Source organism: Mesoplodon mirus (genome assembly GCF_964341445.2).
Source record: "Mesoplodon mirus genome assembly, chromosome: 4".
NCBI lineage: Eukaryota > Metazoa > Chordata > Mammalia > Artiodactyla > Ziphiidae > Mesoplodon > Mesoplodon mirus.
The window spans coordinates 133,929,737-133,946,173 of record NC_138979.1 but is presented as its reverse complement, the minus strand read 5'-3'; the positions used below and the strand labels follow the sequence as shown (position 1 = coordinate 133,946,173).

General features: G+C 36.9%; 2 protein-coding genes across 2 annotated transcripts in view; both read right to left on the bottom strand.

The window, feature by feature from the left end:
- PRPF39 (pre-mRNA processing factor 39) overlaps positions 1 to 3,072 on the bottom strand; it is a 38,017-nt gene extending 34,945 nt beyond the window's left edge. Inside the window, exon 1 of the mRNA XM_082619452.1 lies at positions 2,922 to 3,072. The gene's annotated coding sequence lies outside the window, so the exon portion shown is untranslated. The remainder of the gene's footprint in view (positions 1 to 2,921) is intronic.
- A 4,922-nt stretch (positions 3,073 to 7,994) lies between these two features.
- The window catches only part of TOGARAM1 (TOG array regulator of axonemal microtubules 1), a 77,699-nt gene continuing 69,256 nt past the window's right edge, over positions 7,995 to 16,437 (bottom strand). The window contains exons 18-21 of the mRNA XM_082620182.1: positions 14,463 to 14,652; positions 12,441 to 12,660; positions 9,752 to 9,838; positions 7,995 to 9,135 (exon numbers count right to left, since the gene is read on the bottom strand). Coding sequence (XP_082476308.1) covers positions 8,882 to 9,135; positions 9,752 to 9,838; positions 12,441 to 12,660; positions 14,463 to 14,652 — 751 coding nt within the window. The 3' untranslated portion in view covers positions 7,995 to 8,881. The remainder of the gene's footprint in view (positions 9,136 to 9,751; positions 9,839 to 12,440; positions 12,661 to 14,462; positions 14,653 to 16,437) is intronic.

The following is a 16,437-nucleotide window of genomic DNA, read 5'->3' as shown; positions in this document are numbered from 1 at the left end:
GGCCTAGTACGCACTTAATTCATTGTATGATAAACAAAAAACATCACAGGCCTTACCCTCCACCCAGAGTCCTAAACCTAGTTTACTACTTTCATAATCAATTGGAAAGTTGTATAATAAAGTGCTTGGGCTTTAGAGCCTGATAGAACTGAATTAAGGATCTGGCCCAGTTTCTCATTAGGGAACTTTGAGCAAGTTACTTAACCTCTCTAAACCTCATCCACAAATAATCACACATACCTTGCTATAAAGATTAACTATCCTCTTCTTTTACACTGCTACTGTTACAATATAAATAATTATTCGCTCCCCTCTTGAATAATGTTTTTCAAACATTATTCAGAATGCTTCAAACCAGCTTTTTTTTTTTTTAAAGGAAAAATACAGAGTAGAAAAAATACATCAGAGTACAATGAACATGTTAAGGGCATACTGTTGAAATACACATAGAATTCAACTATTGGATTATTGGATTGAAATGTTACATGTACATCCTATTCTGGGTTGCAGTCAAAAAATTTGAAAAACATTGCTACACTATTGCTACAGATAAATTAATATTATTAGAATATTAAATTCAGTGAGAACAGGGCCCTTGGTTTTGTTCACTACTATGTCCCTAGAACCTAAAACAGTGTCTAGTATAAAACAGCACATAAATATTTGTTGAAAGACTTGAATGATATATCTGGTCCCAATTTAACTTTTCAAACGTATTAATCCTACAGTATTCCTTACTGTCATTTACAGAGGACAACACATCCTCATGCCTGAGCCTGGGCTCATGCTATTCTCTCAGAATAACAAAAGTTTCCTCCTTTTCTCAACTCACCAAGCCACTCGATGCCCTTTTACTACTCTGTACTTTCTTATATAAAACCATGAGAGGCATAAAGTCCACAAGTATAAAAGAAAACACGATATATTAAAAGTGAATATGCAGTACATGAAAAAATACAGTTCTACATCAGTTCATACAGTTCAAGTTTTAGTTCAGTTATGACATACATCTGACCAACAATTCAGCATGCCATCTTAAAATTTAAAAGCTCTTTTGGAGGATGACTTAAATAACCCATACTCAAAAATGAGAAGTCTGATCTATTACCTTCTTTTTTCTCTCTCTATAGGCATTTATGCTGACAGAGGTACTCAAAATCATACCACTGATTATTCTTTTCATAAAGAGGGCAACACATAAAAATCTGAAGTCATCACTAAGGACTGAAAGTCAGGAGTTTAAGTACTGCAAATCAACTAGCTTTGCAATCCAGAAGTCACTCTGTACCTCATCCACACATAAGCCAATGTGAAGACTCAAAGTGTTTAGGAGAAAAGAGGCTATCATAACCAGTGGCTTTGGAAATTGTATTCAGAGGCTGAGCAGAATGTTCACAGACTGACCTTTTTAAAGTTTCCACGTATTAAGCACTTACTATGTTCCAGAAATTGGACTTTATTTACATAAATGTTTCTATCATCTTTGGTCTTTGGAAAAAAAAAAAAAACACCATTGGCTAGAACTACTTTCTTCCCCCTTTGGCTACTTTTCAAAAAAAATTAAAATCCTAAGTTTTATGCAGAATTATTTGTTAGCATACCATAGAAAGTTCTGTTCTTTCTCTCTCTTCTTTTTTTTAGGTTATTACAAAATATTGAATGCAGTTCCCTGCGCTATACAGTAGGACCTTGTTTATCTATTTTATACATAGTAATTTGTATCTGCTAATCTTTCTCTTGAAAAAAAGCCACACACACTTTTTATCTTTCCCATATTCAACTACAAGCAAGTAAAAAGACTACCAAATATTCTGACACTAAAAAAATTCTGCTTTTCAATTCTCAAATATCTCTCACCACCTAATTAGCCATCTTTGATCACCCCTAATTATTCCAGAGTTCACAATCTTAAAAACGTCTTCTTTAGTACAACTCCTTTCATTCACTTTATCCCTACCAGAGGCTGAAGAGTGGAAAATTCCAACTTCTGCAATTTTAGAATGAGGTTATAAAGGGGGGGTGGGGAGGGACACCTGACAGTAGTTGCTTGTTTTTTTTCAATCCACTTAAGCTCTCAAAGCCAAAAACACTTAAGTTCCAACATGAGTTTCATATTTCCCTGTATGAAACTTGCTTTCTTAGGTTTCAACCTTTACAACTGTAAAAAGAAAAGTGTTATGTATTTCTGAACAAGGATCAGTTGCCAAATAACCTGATGTCCTCAAAGAAAAGGCAACATGAATATTAAACTAAAATTTTAGTCGGCATAAATATAGTACATAATATGGTACTTAATAATACATTAAGAGCAGTACTACTAATTAACTTAAAGATGTGATTTTTGGAACGTGAAAAACATCAGTGTTGGTCTCTGGCTACAAAAGGTAAACATTATTCTTTCATGTTTGGTTTTTCTGCTTATACTCTATCCTGCCAAAAGCTTTAGCTGATCTTTGGGGTGCTGTGACTCAGGGTCCCAGAGTGTGGCTTTGGTCAGAACGCGAAAGGCGCCCTACAAGGCGCCTAAAAGTTTAACACAATTTGTATTATATTCTCCCAATCCTCTGGGTCCCTTCCACTTCCAGCCGTCCCAGCCACAGTGATTCCGAACTCTCGGGAAAGCATGGGCTTTAGACTTACCCCCAAATCTCTTCCTAAATCAAGGTGGAGGCCCACATTTCCCCTCCCGTCCTTAAGCACCGGCAGAGAAACGTGTGGTCTAAGAAAAGAAACCTCGCACCGCTCCACCCAACAGGTGGGAAGGAGAAGGGATGGACAGCTGGGCCCCGAGGCCAAGGCAGGCCTCAAACAGGGCGGGAGAGGGAGGCCGCAGCCCTAGCGCGGCCTGAAACAAGGCAGGCGCCTTGCTGCCCCGCGTACCACCCCCTCCGGCCAATTCCAAGGCGCCTGCCCCAGCTGACCTGACGATGGATGCCACTCAATGCCATGAGCCGCAGTCTGGGCCAACCGAGCCGAAGAGGGCACTTCCACCGTCTCTGTCCCCACAGACACCAGAGCAGACGCCACCAACGCCACGGCCGCCTCGTCGAGAGTGCGGCGCGCATGCGTCGGTGTCCCCGGAGGCGAGGAAGTCACGTGGTTGCGCAGCGCGCAGGCCTCGCCCTCCGCGGGATCCGGCGGGGGCCGGTCCTGCCCGGCCACGCCTCGCCCAGCCCCGCCCTGCCTCGCCCAGCCCAGCCCCGTCCCCGCCCCGCCCCGCCGCCACGGAGGGCGGGGTCGCTGCTCCAATCCAGTTTTTCCTCCTCAACGGGGACTTGCAGAGCCGAAGGAGAGTGTTCAGGGCCTTCCACACCCCTGATTTTAAACACAGACAGCGCCCCGCCCAGTCAAAGAAAAATACTGTTACTATTTTTGGGCAAACAACTGCCTAGGCTTCACGCCTCTTCCTCAAAATGGTCAGAAATTCAGACTTAAACTCCTAAATCTCACGATGGTTTGGACTCTGGGTCCACCCAGGTTTCCTGAAGGTGAAACAATAGTGGAGTTAGGGGCTTGAGGAACTGATTATTAAAGGGATATGTAAAATTATTCCCTGGACAAATGAAGGCTGCATTATTTTGACAATCTTAGCAGTACTCTTCAGCTGTATTCCCATCCTCAGTTTAAAAAATAAAAATTTTTTTTTTCGAATCTGGCCTCTCTCCTGTTTATATTTCGAGGTTCCTGAATTCACCGACCATTTACCAGGCAATCGCTTGTTCAAGATTCAACAGTATCACAACTGGGCTGCAATTTCCTCCTCTGGAATCTGTCTGCTTCCAGAAATATTTCTCTGCAAGATGATGTTTTCTGTCTATTACCCTGTTAATCATAAATCCCCTCAACAGCTCCTTTGCTTCCAAATATCAAAGCCAGTCTTATCTTTCACTTACATCAAACTCCATCTAATTGCAGCTTTCCCTTTGCATTGCCTCTTCTACTCTTCAAGCTAACTTTTTTGAATTCTGTGACAGTGCAGCCATGCTTTTTACTGGTGTAACCAGTGACGTTTATGTTCACTATGGGAAGGAGCAGTTAAGGGTCTCTGATACATTGGGAAGGCATGCAGACTTTGCCACAAACACTGTCATTCAGTGGCTCTGAGTGCCACAGCTTTCACTCCTCTCCTGATCCTTTTCAAACTTTCCTAAAGTAATCTCAAATTCTTCATCAGTAAATAGGATTATCTTTGAGATTCTCAACTCCTCTAAGAGCCATTTTCTAAAACTCTACCTGCTTCTTCAGCTTTATTCACTGTGATTCATTGTTTCCCTTTATCTGGTTTTCTACATCTTAACCTTTCAAGCCAGTACTATTGCTTTCACGGTCCTGCTTAAAAACCTTCACTGGTTTCCCCCAATGCTTTTAAGAAAAACCTAAACATTTTAGCATTGAAAATATAGTCCTTCATAATAACACCAGCCCTCTTACTGGTTTCTGCCTCCCCATAAATTTACAAAACCCACTGTTCCCTTTTAAGTGTCTATGTCCCTTTTTTTTTTGCTGCGTGAGAACTTCTTAGTTGCGGCATGCAGACTCTTAGTTGCAGCATGCATGTGGGATATAGTTCCCCAATCAGGGATAGAACCCTGGCCCCCTGCATTGGGAGCACAGAGTCTTACTCACTGGACCACCAGGGAAGTCCCTTGGTATTTTATGTAAGCAGTATGATACAGGACCATGGAGCCAAAATTCCTAGATTTGTAACCCATCTGTGCTACTAACTTGCTCATGCCAGTTGGGTTTTCTTTTTTCCTTTTCTCTTTCTTCTCTTCCCTTCCCTCCTTCCTCCTTCCTTTCTTTTTATCCTCTTGGCCATAGATTTAATAAATGTAAAGCCGTAATTTAAATTCAGAACTCTGCCGGGAATCCCCTGGTGGTCCAGTGGTTAGGACTCTGTGCTTTCACTGCCGATGGCCCAGTTCGATCCCTAGTCGAGGAACTAAGATCCCACAGGCCTGGCGGTGCGTCCATAAATCAATCAATCAGTAAATCAATCAATCAACAAATTCAGAACTGCCTTCAGAGTCAGTTCTCTCACAGGGGTCTGAAAGCATTACAATCTTCTTTTCTCCACCACCTGCTTCTCCTCCAGTGTTCTCCATTTCAGTTAATGGCATCAGCATTCACCAGTCTCTAGTGTGAGAAACTTTGACTCCTTTATGTTCCAAATCTAAGTACGTCATCAATTTAGTCAGTCCTGCCATCAGAATACCTTTCAGATCTATTCTTTCAATTCTCACTCCTGTTATACTATTCTTTAGACCTTTACTATCTAGAATCTGGCTCTGAGCCCTGGATAGTAAGTAGATCACTATACTCTTTCCTATTGAAACTTGCTAGAACCTCACAATCTTTTCAACACATTGTACAGGCAGACCTTATCTATCCATTAGGCTGGGACATCCTATGAAATCCATTTGCCACAGGAGGCCTTTGGATCGGTGTTTCCATCCAACTATCCCTCTTCTACTAGTTAACTTTTAAAATACACCACCTCCACCCTTGAAAACATTGCTCCAGAATAAATTTCAAACGTATATAACATTTTACTCAAGTACTATTTATTCAGCACCCAGTATAGGCCAAGGCACCCAGTATATGCATAGAGGTGAACAACTCATTCAAGACTGGTCATACCACACCATTGTTTTCATCTTACGTAACATTGTCTCACACATTCCATGCTCCAGTATTTAAAAAGGAAAAAAAAAAAAAGACTATTTGCTAAACCTACAACTCACTTTGAAATCTGTGTTTATCCCATTATTGCCCAGAGAAGAGTTTAAGTATGAATTTAGGTACTCTTTTACAGAACACATTATGAGACTTGAATTCATTGATATAGTACTTAAATGATTTTGCCTTCGTTTGATGTATTTAACCTCCTAACCAGTAATGAAATAAGTAGGGTTAGCTTATCTTGGCTCTAAAGATTTCTGTAGTGTTTCTGCCCATCTCTCCTCAACTTCGTTTTCTGCTGGGAATAAGTTACCTTTGTACAGCATTTGAGGTTTACAAATGCTTTCTTATACATAATCCCATGTTAATTTTGTACCTCACACCAACTGGATATATGTAAGGTTTAACAAGTAATAGTAAACCTGGGTTCTAAATCCACGCTTTCTGAATCAAAGTCTTATGCTCTTTACCTTCACAATTTCTTGCTTCCCTTTCTTCTCATCTCTCTTCTAGTCGTATCACTGTCTACCTCCCTTTGCACTTTGATATTCACTACTGTCTCTTCTTTGCCATGTTTTCTTCTCTTCACGTTACCCTTATTTTCAGATTCTCTTCAGATTACCATATTGTAATTTAAACTTTATTACACAGGCAATACATGTTGCTCATTTCTGAAAAAATAGAAATTGCAGAATAGTGCCCTGAAAATATTAAAATAACTTCTTTACCCACAGATTACCACCACTAACATGTCGGTGTATATAATTCCACTTCTGTTTTCTCTGTGTATATATATTTAATAAATAGAGATACTGTATTTTGTAGTCAGGCTTTTTCCCTTTAACACATTGTGAACATGGTCCTGTGATTTAAAGGATTAACATTTTTAGTAAATATATGCTATCAATTCCATTGGGTAAATATGCCATTTATATTTTTTGTTGTTTATTTTTTAGTTGCAGTGCTGGTGGAGTTAGACTTTTATCACTATCACTGCTTGTAAAAAAAAAAACAATTCCTTTATTTCAATTTATTCAAGCCTTCAGTTTTTCTTTAGTTCTTTCCATCAGTGATCAGTCTCCAGTTCTTTTTGATTTCTGGGTTGGTAACAGTTCTTGGAAACAGAATGCTAGACTTCTGAGTGCTCAATATCAAGAAGTTACTAATATAGAGAAAAAACTTTTAGGCGTGGGACTGTTACATTATGGCTATTTTCTTTATAATAAAAACACACAGATTGTGTGAAGTAAAGTTTCCACATTATTAGTCACGATATATTTACTGTACTTTTTTCAATGCAAAATTCAAACTATCTACTGAAAATAAGGGATGATTAAGCTTTAAGTAACGTAGTACTCTTCTTTGGCCTTTGAAATTTATATATTTCAATATATCCAACAATCAATCAATGCAAATTTACTAGGCACATTTGCAACGAAACAAGGGCTGTGGTAAAAATTAATAAAATTTAGAATCTGTAACTATTGTTTCAGTAATGAATATCACAAAGGTTGAAGCAAAATTTAATGATTTCAGAGTTACAACTGAAGTCAAAGAATCTAAGCCAGGTGTTGGCAAACTATGCCAGAGGCCTGAGCCAAGAATTTTTTTACATTTTTAAAGGGCTGTAAAAAAACAAAAACAAAAACAAAGAATATGCCAGAATCTGTGGCTTACAAAGCCAAAAATATTTATTTTCTGGTCGTTTACAGAAAATATTTGCCAATTTTGGACCTAAATTATAGGAACATAATAAAATACATTTAGAAGAAAAGGAATTTTAAAAGTATGTATTTAATTATAAAACAGTGTATACAAACAGAAAAAGTAGCCACATCTTACTCTCCTTTCAGATCAGCTTCAAACTTTTTTTTTTTGCTTTTTTCCTCAGAAACTGCAGATAATACAAAGAATCACAATTTTAAAAGTAGCCAAATATCAATACATTAGGAAACTAGTCAGTGACACAGAAGTGAAAAGGTAGTTTACAATTGTAATAAAGTGATCTTAAACTACAACATAGAATCACAGAATTTTAGAGCAAGATGGAACCTTAAACATCATCTAGTCCAGTCCTCACATTTTAGAGATGAGAAAATTGAGGCCTAAATCTGGCAAGTGACTTGCCCAAGGTCACAGAGTGAATTTTCTGTAAAGCTAGAACTATAACTCAAGTCTATTGTTAGGTCAATAGAGATAGGTCAATATTGTATCAAGTATAACAAGTGAAAATGATAGGTCAATATCAGAATACCTATTTCCCCCATTTTAACAAATACGGAGTTGGAAAAATAGGACACCTCTCACACATCTACAGAAATAAATCCTTTTATTTTATAACATTCCTTTTCTTTTTTAAGATGCATACAGTACTTGTTGCCCAAGAATTCTGAGAAAGGCTATAGAAGACCTGGCACTATATTTGAGAATTACACAACTGGGCAGTAAAATAACACCTTTATAAATGTCAGGACATATAGAAATAAAATTTAGTGTTTGCACACAAAAATAGGGAAATTACATTCAACACGTTTTCTTAAACGTGCATTTAAAATGTTTAAATGTTTTCTAAAACTTTGGTCGTCATGCTTTATTATAACTTGTTAAATTTCACAATTATATAGATGATTAAACCCAAATGGTAAGCAAATATATCACATTAACACAGCAGCAAAAGCAAGCTAATACTGCACAATCATATTAACAGACTGATTTCAGGAATACATGTTTTTCACAAATAGCACACAAAACTTAGTTTGTGATAACATAGTTCAGTGACTTTTCTTCCACTTCATAAAATAAGGCTGAGTAATGACACATAGCAAAACATGATTACATAATAAAAAGTATATTTTTAATTAAAAGTCTAATTGTACATATAGGGCAACAAATTTCAGTTTCTATAAAATAGTGCAAATGAGCAGGACTTTTCTCAAAAATATTAAAATTGGATTCATTCCACATGCCTCAGATTTCATGAATATTAGATTATATTATTTTAGATTTTTGTGTGATGGGTGCAAGTGATAGGGTTGATATAGGACAGATGTGTACTCACAGGCTGCAAATAAAAATAGCTATTGACTTAATTTACGCGATGAGAAGTGCAGGCACTGAAAATCTAACTTTAAAAAACTTCCATTCGTCATCACGTAAACAGTTTTGTTCATCATATTTCATCAAAAATTCGTAATTCATTTCAAATTGTCACATCAAGCAATTCTTCTAAACTCTTTTTTATATGTGATGGTTGAGATGCAGCCTGATTTAACAGATTCTGACCCATCTGTGTAAAAAGTGCTTTTGATAATTTAGCTGTGGCTGTGCGTATATTTCCTCCAGCTCCAGGCAGCGAGCCACTATTTGTCATGTTCCCTAAGAGATGCCATAAAACAACCAACACTTTCTGTTCTGTGGCATGGGGCTTCCTTTGATAAAGTTCCGTAACAATATCTGAAACACAAAAATATGGTAAACAGTGAGGTTTAAAAAAAAAAAAAATTCGAGTTTTGAGAATTAAAAAGCATATAAAATAAATTTCTTCTCTATGCCATTTGCCCTGAGATGTTTGGTATCTTAAAAAAAAGTAAAGTCAGAAACTTTGTTCCCAAAGATTGGGATCTTCAGGTATTAGAAATCTATATATTACAGGCAAAAGTAGTAAAGACAGAAACCAAACCAAAAATTCATGTCAATGTTTTCCAAATGTAGTTAAATCAAGACATATACAGTTTTAACTCATGGACCTTTTATTAAATACATAATTTGAAATAGTAGTTTTCCATCTGTACCAATATTTGACTTTAATGTCTTTTTATTTATCCTGTTTATTTCTACTAACAAGAAGACTAAACACTTACTGGGGAAAAGAGGAATAAAATTCTTTTGAAGAAAATTTTTGGGTAAAAGTCTTAAAAGGTCCTCTTTCGGATCATTATACAATTTATTTCTACTCCTTGGATAATGATATTGAGTTTGGTAGCTATCCTAAAATTGAATTGAAATGTCTAGCAGTTTATCCTTAGTCAATAAATTATTTCTTTAGAAATAACAATTTAAAAATATTTACCAGCAAGCTTTTCAGTCATATCCTGTTTTGCCTTTCCATTTAAAAACTGGGCTTTTGTGCAAAATGGCTGTAGAAGTAAGTAATTATCTAAACAAAAAGAATAACACAGAGACACATGTTTAAAGAGTTATAAGATCTTATTTATTTTCCATTACATAGCATTGAAAGGAAAAAAAATCCATGCAAGTGAATGCAAATGTGTTAGAAAGATTTAATCTACATAGTTAAACACTTTTTAAAATTCTCTATAAAACCTTAACAGAGTAATATTCTTACAGCAAATGAGAAATAAAAATAGCTCACAGAATACTGAAGGAGCTGTCATATGGTATAAAAAAGAAAAAGAACTGCCTATCTCCTAGGCATCTTATTCCAAATGATAGTACATAGGTTTATCAAAAAAAAAAAAAAAAGAATTGAAATTTTGGGGATAGTTTTTACCTTTACTGATTTTTTTCAAATCTCTAATTTCATAGTTTCACAGGAAGTTGCAAAGACAGTACAGAGAGGTCTTGTGTACTTTCACCCAAATGTTACATCTTACATGATTATAGTACACATCAAAACAAGGAATCTGACATTGGAACAATATGTGTATATAATTCTAAGTCATTTTATCACATGTATAGATTGGTGAAACTATCAGTACAATTAAGATACAGAATTATTCTATCACCCCAAAGATCTACAGTCACATCTAGCCACTCCTCCTAAACTGCCCTTAAACCCTGATAACCACTAATTTGTTATCCATCTCTGCAAATTTGTCATTTTGAGAAGGTTATACACATGGAATCCTACAGCATGTAACCTTTTGGCACTGGCTTTTCTTCACTCAGCATAATGACCTTGAGATCCATCCAAACTGTTTCATGTATCAATAATTCATTCCTTTTTATTGCTAACTAATATTTTATGGTATGGATGTATCAGTTTTTTTCACCATTAGCACAGTGAATTATATCTAGTTTTTCGCTATTACAAACAAAGCTGTTATGAACAATCATGTGCAGGTTTTTCCATGGACATAGGATTTCATTTCTCTGGGATAAAGGCCTAGGACACAACTGATGGGTAAGTACATGCTTAGTTTTTTAAGAAACAGCCAAACAGTTTTCTAGAGTGGCTATGCCATTAAATTTACATTCTCACCACCAACGTAAGAGATCCAGTTTCTCTGCAACCTTGTTAGCATTTGGTGTTGTCACTATTTTTAATTTTAGCTGTTCTAATACTTGCTGTGGACTGAATGTTTGCATCCCCACCCAAATATATATGTTGAAACCCAATCCCCAGTGTGATGGTGTTTGGAGGTGGGGCTTTTGGGAGGTAATAAGGTCATGAAGGTGGCACCCTCACGAATGGGATTAGTGCCTTTATAAAAGAGACCCCAGAGAGCTCCCTTGCCCCTTCCACCATGTGAGGACACAGCCAGAAGATGGCTATTTATAAACCAGGAAGAGGGCTCTCACTCAACACCAAATCTGCTGGTGCCTTGATCTTGGACTTCACAGGCTCCAGAACTGTGAGAAATAAGTGTTTGTTGTTTTTAAGCCACCCAGGCTGTGGTAATTTGTTTTAACTACCTGAACAGGCTAATACACTTGTATAATGATTATGGTCTGAATTTGTATTTGCATTTCCCTAATGACTGGCGATGTTAAACATCTTTTCATGTGTTTATTTGCCATCCATATAAGTGTTTCTTCACATCTTTTGCCCATCTTCTAATTAGATTTTGTTTTTAATGTTGAGTTTTAAGACTTATTTATTTATTATTTATTATTTATTTATTTATTGGCCAGGCCATACTGCACGGCTTGCGGGATCTTAGTTCCCGAGCAGGGATCGAACCCAGGCCCCCTTACAGTGGAAGCATGGAGTCCTAACCACTGGACCGCCAGGGAATTCCCAAGAATTTTTATATGTTCTAGATATGCGTATTTATCAGATATGTGATTTGCGAATATTTCCTCCAAATCTGCAGTTTGTCTGGGAGGGTAATTGGGATGATGACATAGAGGATGACTTGTCCAATTAGTTACGAGCTAAACTATAGAAATATGGTTCTAAGATGGAGACCTCATAGCATCCAGAACAAGTATGAAGCAACCTAAACTTGAACTGTTTACTAACTTCTAGGACAGAGAGCCCAGGATGGGACACTTAAAAAATATGTTTATTTCATTATCTGCTTGGATTTATTTTTGTTTTTATAACACAAAAAAAAATATTTTCATGTAAAAAAAATAAGGTCTTTTGCAAAGTAAATGTTTTACATTTTGATGAAGTCCAATTTTATGGACTTTTTTTGGATCATACTTTTTTTCTTTTTTTTCACCAAGCATAGGTCCTAAGGATTTTTTCATGTGTTCCAAAAGTTTTACAGTTAAATTTTACATTTAAATCTGTGATCCATTTTGAATTAATTTTGTATCAGATATGAAGTTGAGGTAGAAAATAAGAACTGAAAAAGTCAAAAAGAAGGGAAGAGAAAGTCAATTTAATGGGATGGTATTTAATCACTAAAAATAATTAAAACTGTTACTGAGAAAATAAAAAAATTCTGTCACAACATTAATTGACAAAAATTTAACAGCTAGGTTTTCAGCATTATAAAAAATGTGTAGAATCAGAAAATACAAAAGTAAAGCCAAAATAATTTGAATGCCAAAGTAAGATTTCTTACCTACATGTTGACTCAGTGCCTGAACAACATTTGTGGCAGCAGCATAGATGCCTGGATTCTTGGAATTCAGATTGTTATCTACGATTGCTGGGATGAGCATGTTGATTATAGGAGATAAGTTGTCTCTAAGCAAAGGAATCATTTTGTGCATTGTTTCCAGAGCCACCAGGTTTACTTTACTATTGGAATCATGAAGTCGAGATTTAAAAGCATCAAAGATCTGGAAGTAAATTGGTAAATTATTTAAAGTGAAATAATGTTGATATCTATTATATTTAAATTCCTTATGACATTTCATAGTATTCATCCTACTAAAGGAGAAGTGTACTATTTTTTTTTTTTTTTTTTTGCGGTACGCGGGCTTCTCACTGTTGTGGCCTCTCCCGTTGCGGCGCACAGGCTCCGGACGCGCAGGCTCAGCGGCCATGGCTCACGGGCGCAGCCGCTCCGCGGCATGTGGGATCCTCCCAGACTGGGGCACGAACCCGTGTCCCCTGCATCGGCAGGCGGACTCTCAACCACTTGCGCCACCAGGGAAGCCCGAGAAATGTACTATTTATAAAAACACACACATCTTACTTAACTTGAACTTAGATAATAGGAACTTTATAAAAATGTTGATGCTAAATCTAAGTGTCCAATCTTCTTATAGCAAAAAGAGAAGGCTTCAAACATCACCTAAAAAGACATCCTACTAAATTAAGGTTGAGAAATTTGGTTCAGTACACAGATAACTGATTTACTATAAATGTGATAAAAATGCTGTTTTCTGAAATGTACAGGTTTAGCTAACTTTAAGAACTTAAGAAAAGTTTCTATTCTTATCTCTATTTGTAACAGAAGTAGTCATGTCCGTTTTACTATAGAGATTTAACCTAGTTTCAGTTTAGGTTTCTCATGAGAATTTTAGATGCAATTTCAGAGTTAAGTTAAGTTTTTATTATTACCTCTTAACCTGAGTACTTAAACAACTGCTCCTTGCTCCTCTAATTCTTAGCTTTCATAACTTCAAGATATAATAAAGTGAATGCTAAGCAATTCTTTACCTATATCAGGTGGGGGAAGAGCTATTCTGTGAAACCAAGACTATTAACTAATTCCTGATATATATAGATATAGATATATGAAAATTACTCAACAGGTATCAGAAAATGTAACTTTCTGATTCCCATGACATGGTAACATGGTACTTTTCTTCTGAAAATTAAGAGACACCACCACTAGAATAGAGTTGTTATAGCATGTTTGCCAAGTTTAATGAACCTAATACAAATTTAAAATGGAATTTAATAAATAAATTACTAACGGGATTAACTGAACTAAACTCTGATGAAGCATAAGTAATCTCTACTCTGGTACCACTAACATTTATTAATTTACTACTGTCTCCCTTTCTATTGCTTCTTGTCTTCCTATACAAATTATAAAATATAAATATATATTTATAAATATATATTAACATAATATATAAAAATTAGCATATGCAGATTTCTAACCTACATATGAAAACTTTTACTAACTATTCCTAAGTAATATCAAGTCTCTTAAATGCCCTGGTTTTTAAAATACTTATTGATTCACTCAACATTTTTTTTTTTTTTTTTTTTTGGGTTGTACCTCATGGCTTGCGGGGATCTCAGTTCCCCGACCAGGGATTGAACTCAGGCCATGGCAGTGAAAGCCTGGAATAATGACCATTAGGCTAACAAGGAACTCCCTCACTCAACATATATTTACTGAATGCCAGGTTCTAAGAGCTCTGAGAATACAGAGCTTTCAAGGAGTTACCATCTAGTGGGACGAATAAATAAACTGCTATTTTCTTACCTCTTCTTCAATTACTTTCAATTGTTCTAGAATGCTTTTAACATTGCAAAACCTAAGCAGTGCATTCTTTTCACTAAGTTTAACACTTTACAGTAATATATATATATAAAATATTAAGAAATAGGGCAACTTTTTATGCTAATGAACTTTATTAACCACAGATTGAAAATGAAAATTAATTTTGACAGTCCTTACCTTCACAATGTTTCCAACAACAAGCTCTTGATTGTTTTCAGTATCTGATAAAAGCTGCTTAATCCCATTAATACGATCACGAAAGTCTTTTGCATTTAATAAACCTGTTATGACTTTAATGTACTCAGCACTTTCTAAGGAATTGCGCGGAACTGATTTTCTGGTGATTTCACGAATTTCAGTTACCTCTCTAAAGTGAAAGAAAGGTAAAACACAAGCACAATGAATAATTCTCATCATGTATTCATTTTTGAAAAATTCAAAAAATGACTTAACCCATAGCCATGATACCTGTGTTGGGGGTCCCTAATATCTTCCCTGGGTTTGGTGATTTGCTGGGAGAACTCACGATTCAGCATGTAGCTTTACTCATGGTTAAGATTTATTACAGCAGAAGGATATAAAGCAAAATCAGCGAAGGGAAAAGGTACATGGGGTAAAAGTCTGAAGGAAACTAGATGGAAACTTCCAAGAGTCCTTTCCCCATGGAGTCACACAGTATAAACTTAATTCTTCCAGCAACAAACTGTGACAACACATATGAAATGTTTTCTACCAAAGAAGCTTATTAGAGGCTCTGTGCCCAGAATTTTTATGGGCAGTTGATCATGGGTGGTCTTCTGCCTTGGACATAGCAAAATTCCAGACTCCCAGAAGGAAAGCAGGTCTTCAGCTTTAACCATACTGTTTGCCTAAATAATACAGGCACAGTAAACTACTCTTATCAAGTTAAAGAATGGGGGGGGAAATCCTCCTGAAATTCTAGTTTCCAGATGCTAGCCAAAGGCTAACCTCACAAGCTGGCCTTTCCAAGGATACCAGTCTCAGGCCCGATATGTCAATCCTTTTCTGAAAAATAGCCATGTGAACATGCCTGGGAAAATTAGAATCTCAAGACCAGCGGGATTTACTATTTCAATGACTTAGTATTAGTAGCATAATGTTTTCCATATAAAGGAGTGACTATAAAGGAGTGATTCAGGACTTCCCTGGTGGTCCAGTGGTAAAGAATCCGCCTTCCAATGCAGGGGTCACAGGTTCGATCACTGGTAGGGGAACTAAAATCCCACATGCTGCGGGGGAACTAAGATCCCACATGCCGCAGGGCAACTGAGCCCGCTCGCCACAACTATTGAGCTTGCACGCCTCAACGTGAGAGCCCGTCTGCTGCAAACTACAGAGCCCATGCGCTCTATAGCCCTCACACCACAACTAGACAGAAGTCCACGAGCCACAACTAGAGAGAAGCCCGAGCACCGCAACGAAGAGACCACGCACTGTAACAAAAGATCCCACATCCCTCAACGAAGATCCCATGTGCTGCAACTAAGACCCAATGCAGCTAAAAAATAAGGAAAATAAATAAGTATTAAAAAACAAAAACAGAAGTAAAAACATGTGTTGGCCTCTGAATCTTGGCTCTGGTACCTAACAGCTCTGTGACTTTGCACATGTAAATTATGAGAAAAAATAAAAAAGGAGTGACAATGTGACAGATGATGATCCCTTTGAAATTGAGTCATACAAATTGACAGGGCAAGGCACACCTTTAAAAGAATGACAACCACCGAGGACATGACATAAACTGGTTAGAGCCAAGGTCTTAAAGACAATGGTAATAATTTCCAGTTACCACCATTTGTTGGACTAGCAGTATTAAAATCGGCATTAAAGTCATCTTTTTTTTTTTTTTTTTGCTGTGCCACGTGTCTTACGGGATCTTAATTTCCCAACCAGGGATTGAACCCGTGCCCTCAGGAGTGAAAGTGCCAAGTCCTAACCACTGGACTGCCAGGGAATTCCCTGAAGTCATCTTAAGAGCAATGATTAATGAATGGCTCAGAATCATCCTGAAAGTGGTCTCAGGATGATGATTTTTTATTTTTTTGGCCGCACCCTGCAGCATGGGGGATCTTCCCTGACCAGGGAAGGAAACTTCACCCCTTGCAGTGGAAGCATGGAGTCTTAACCACTG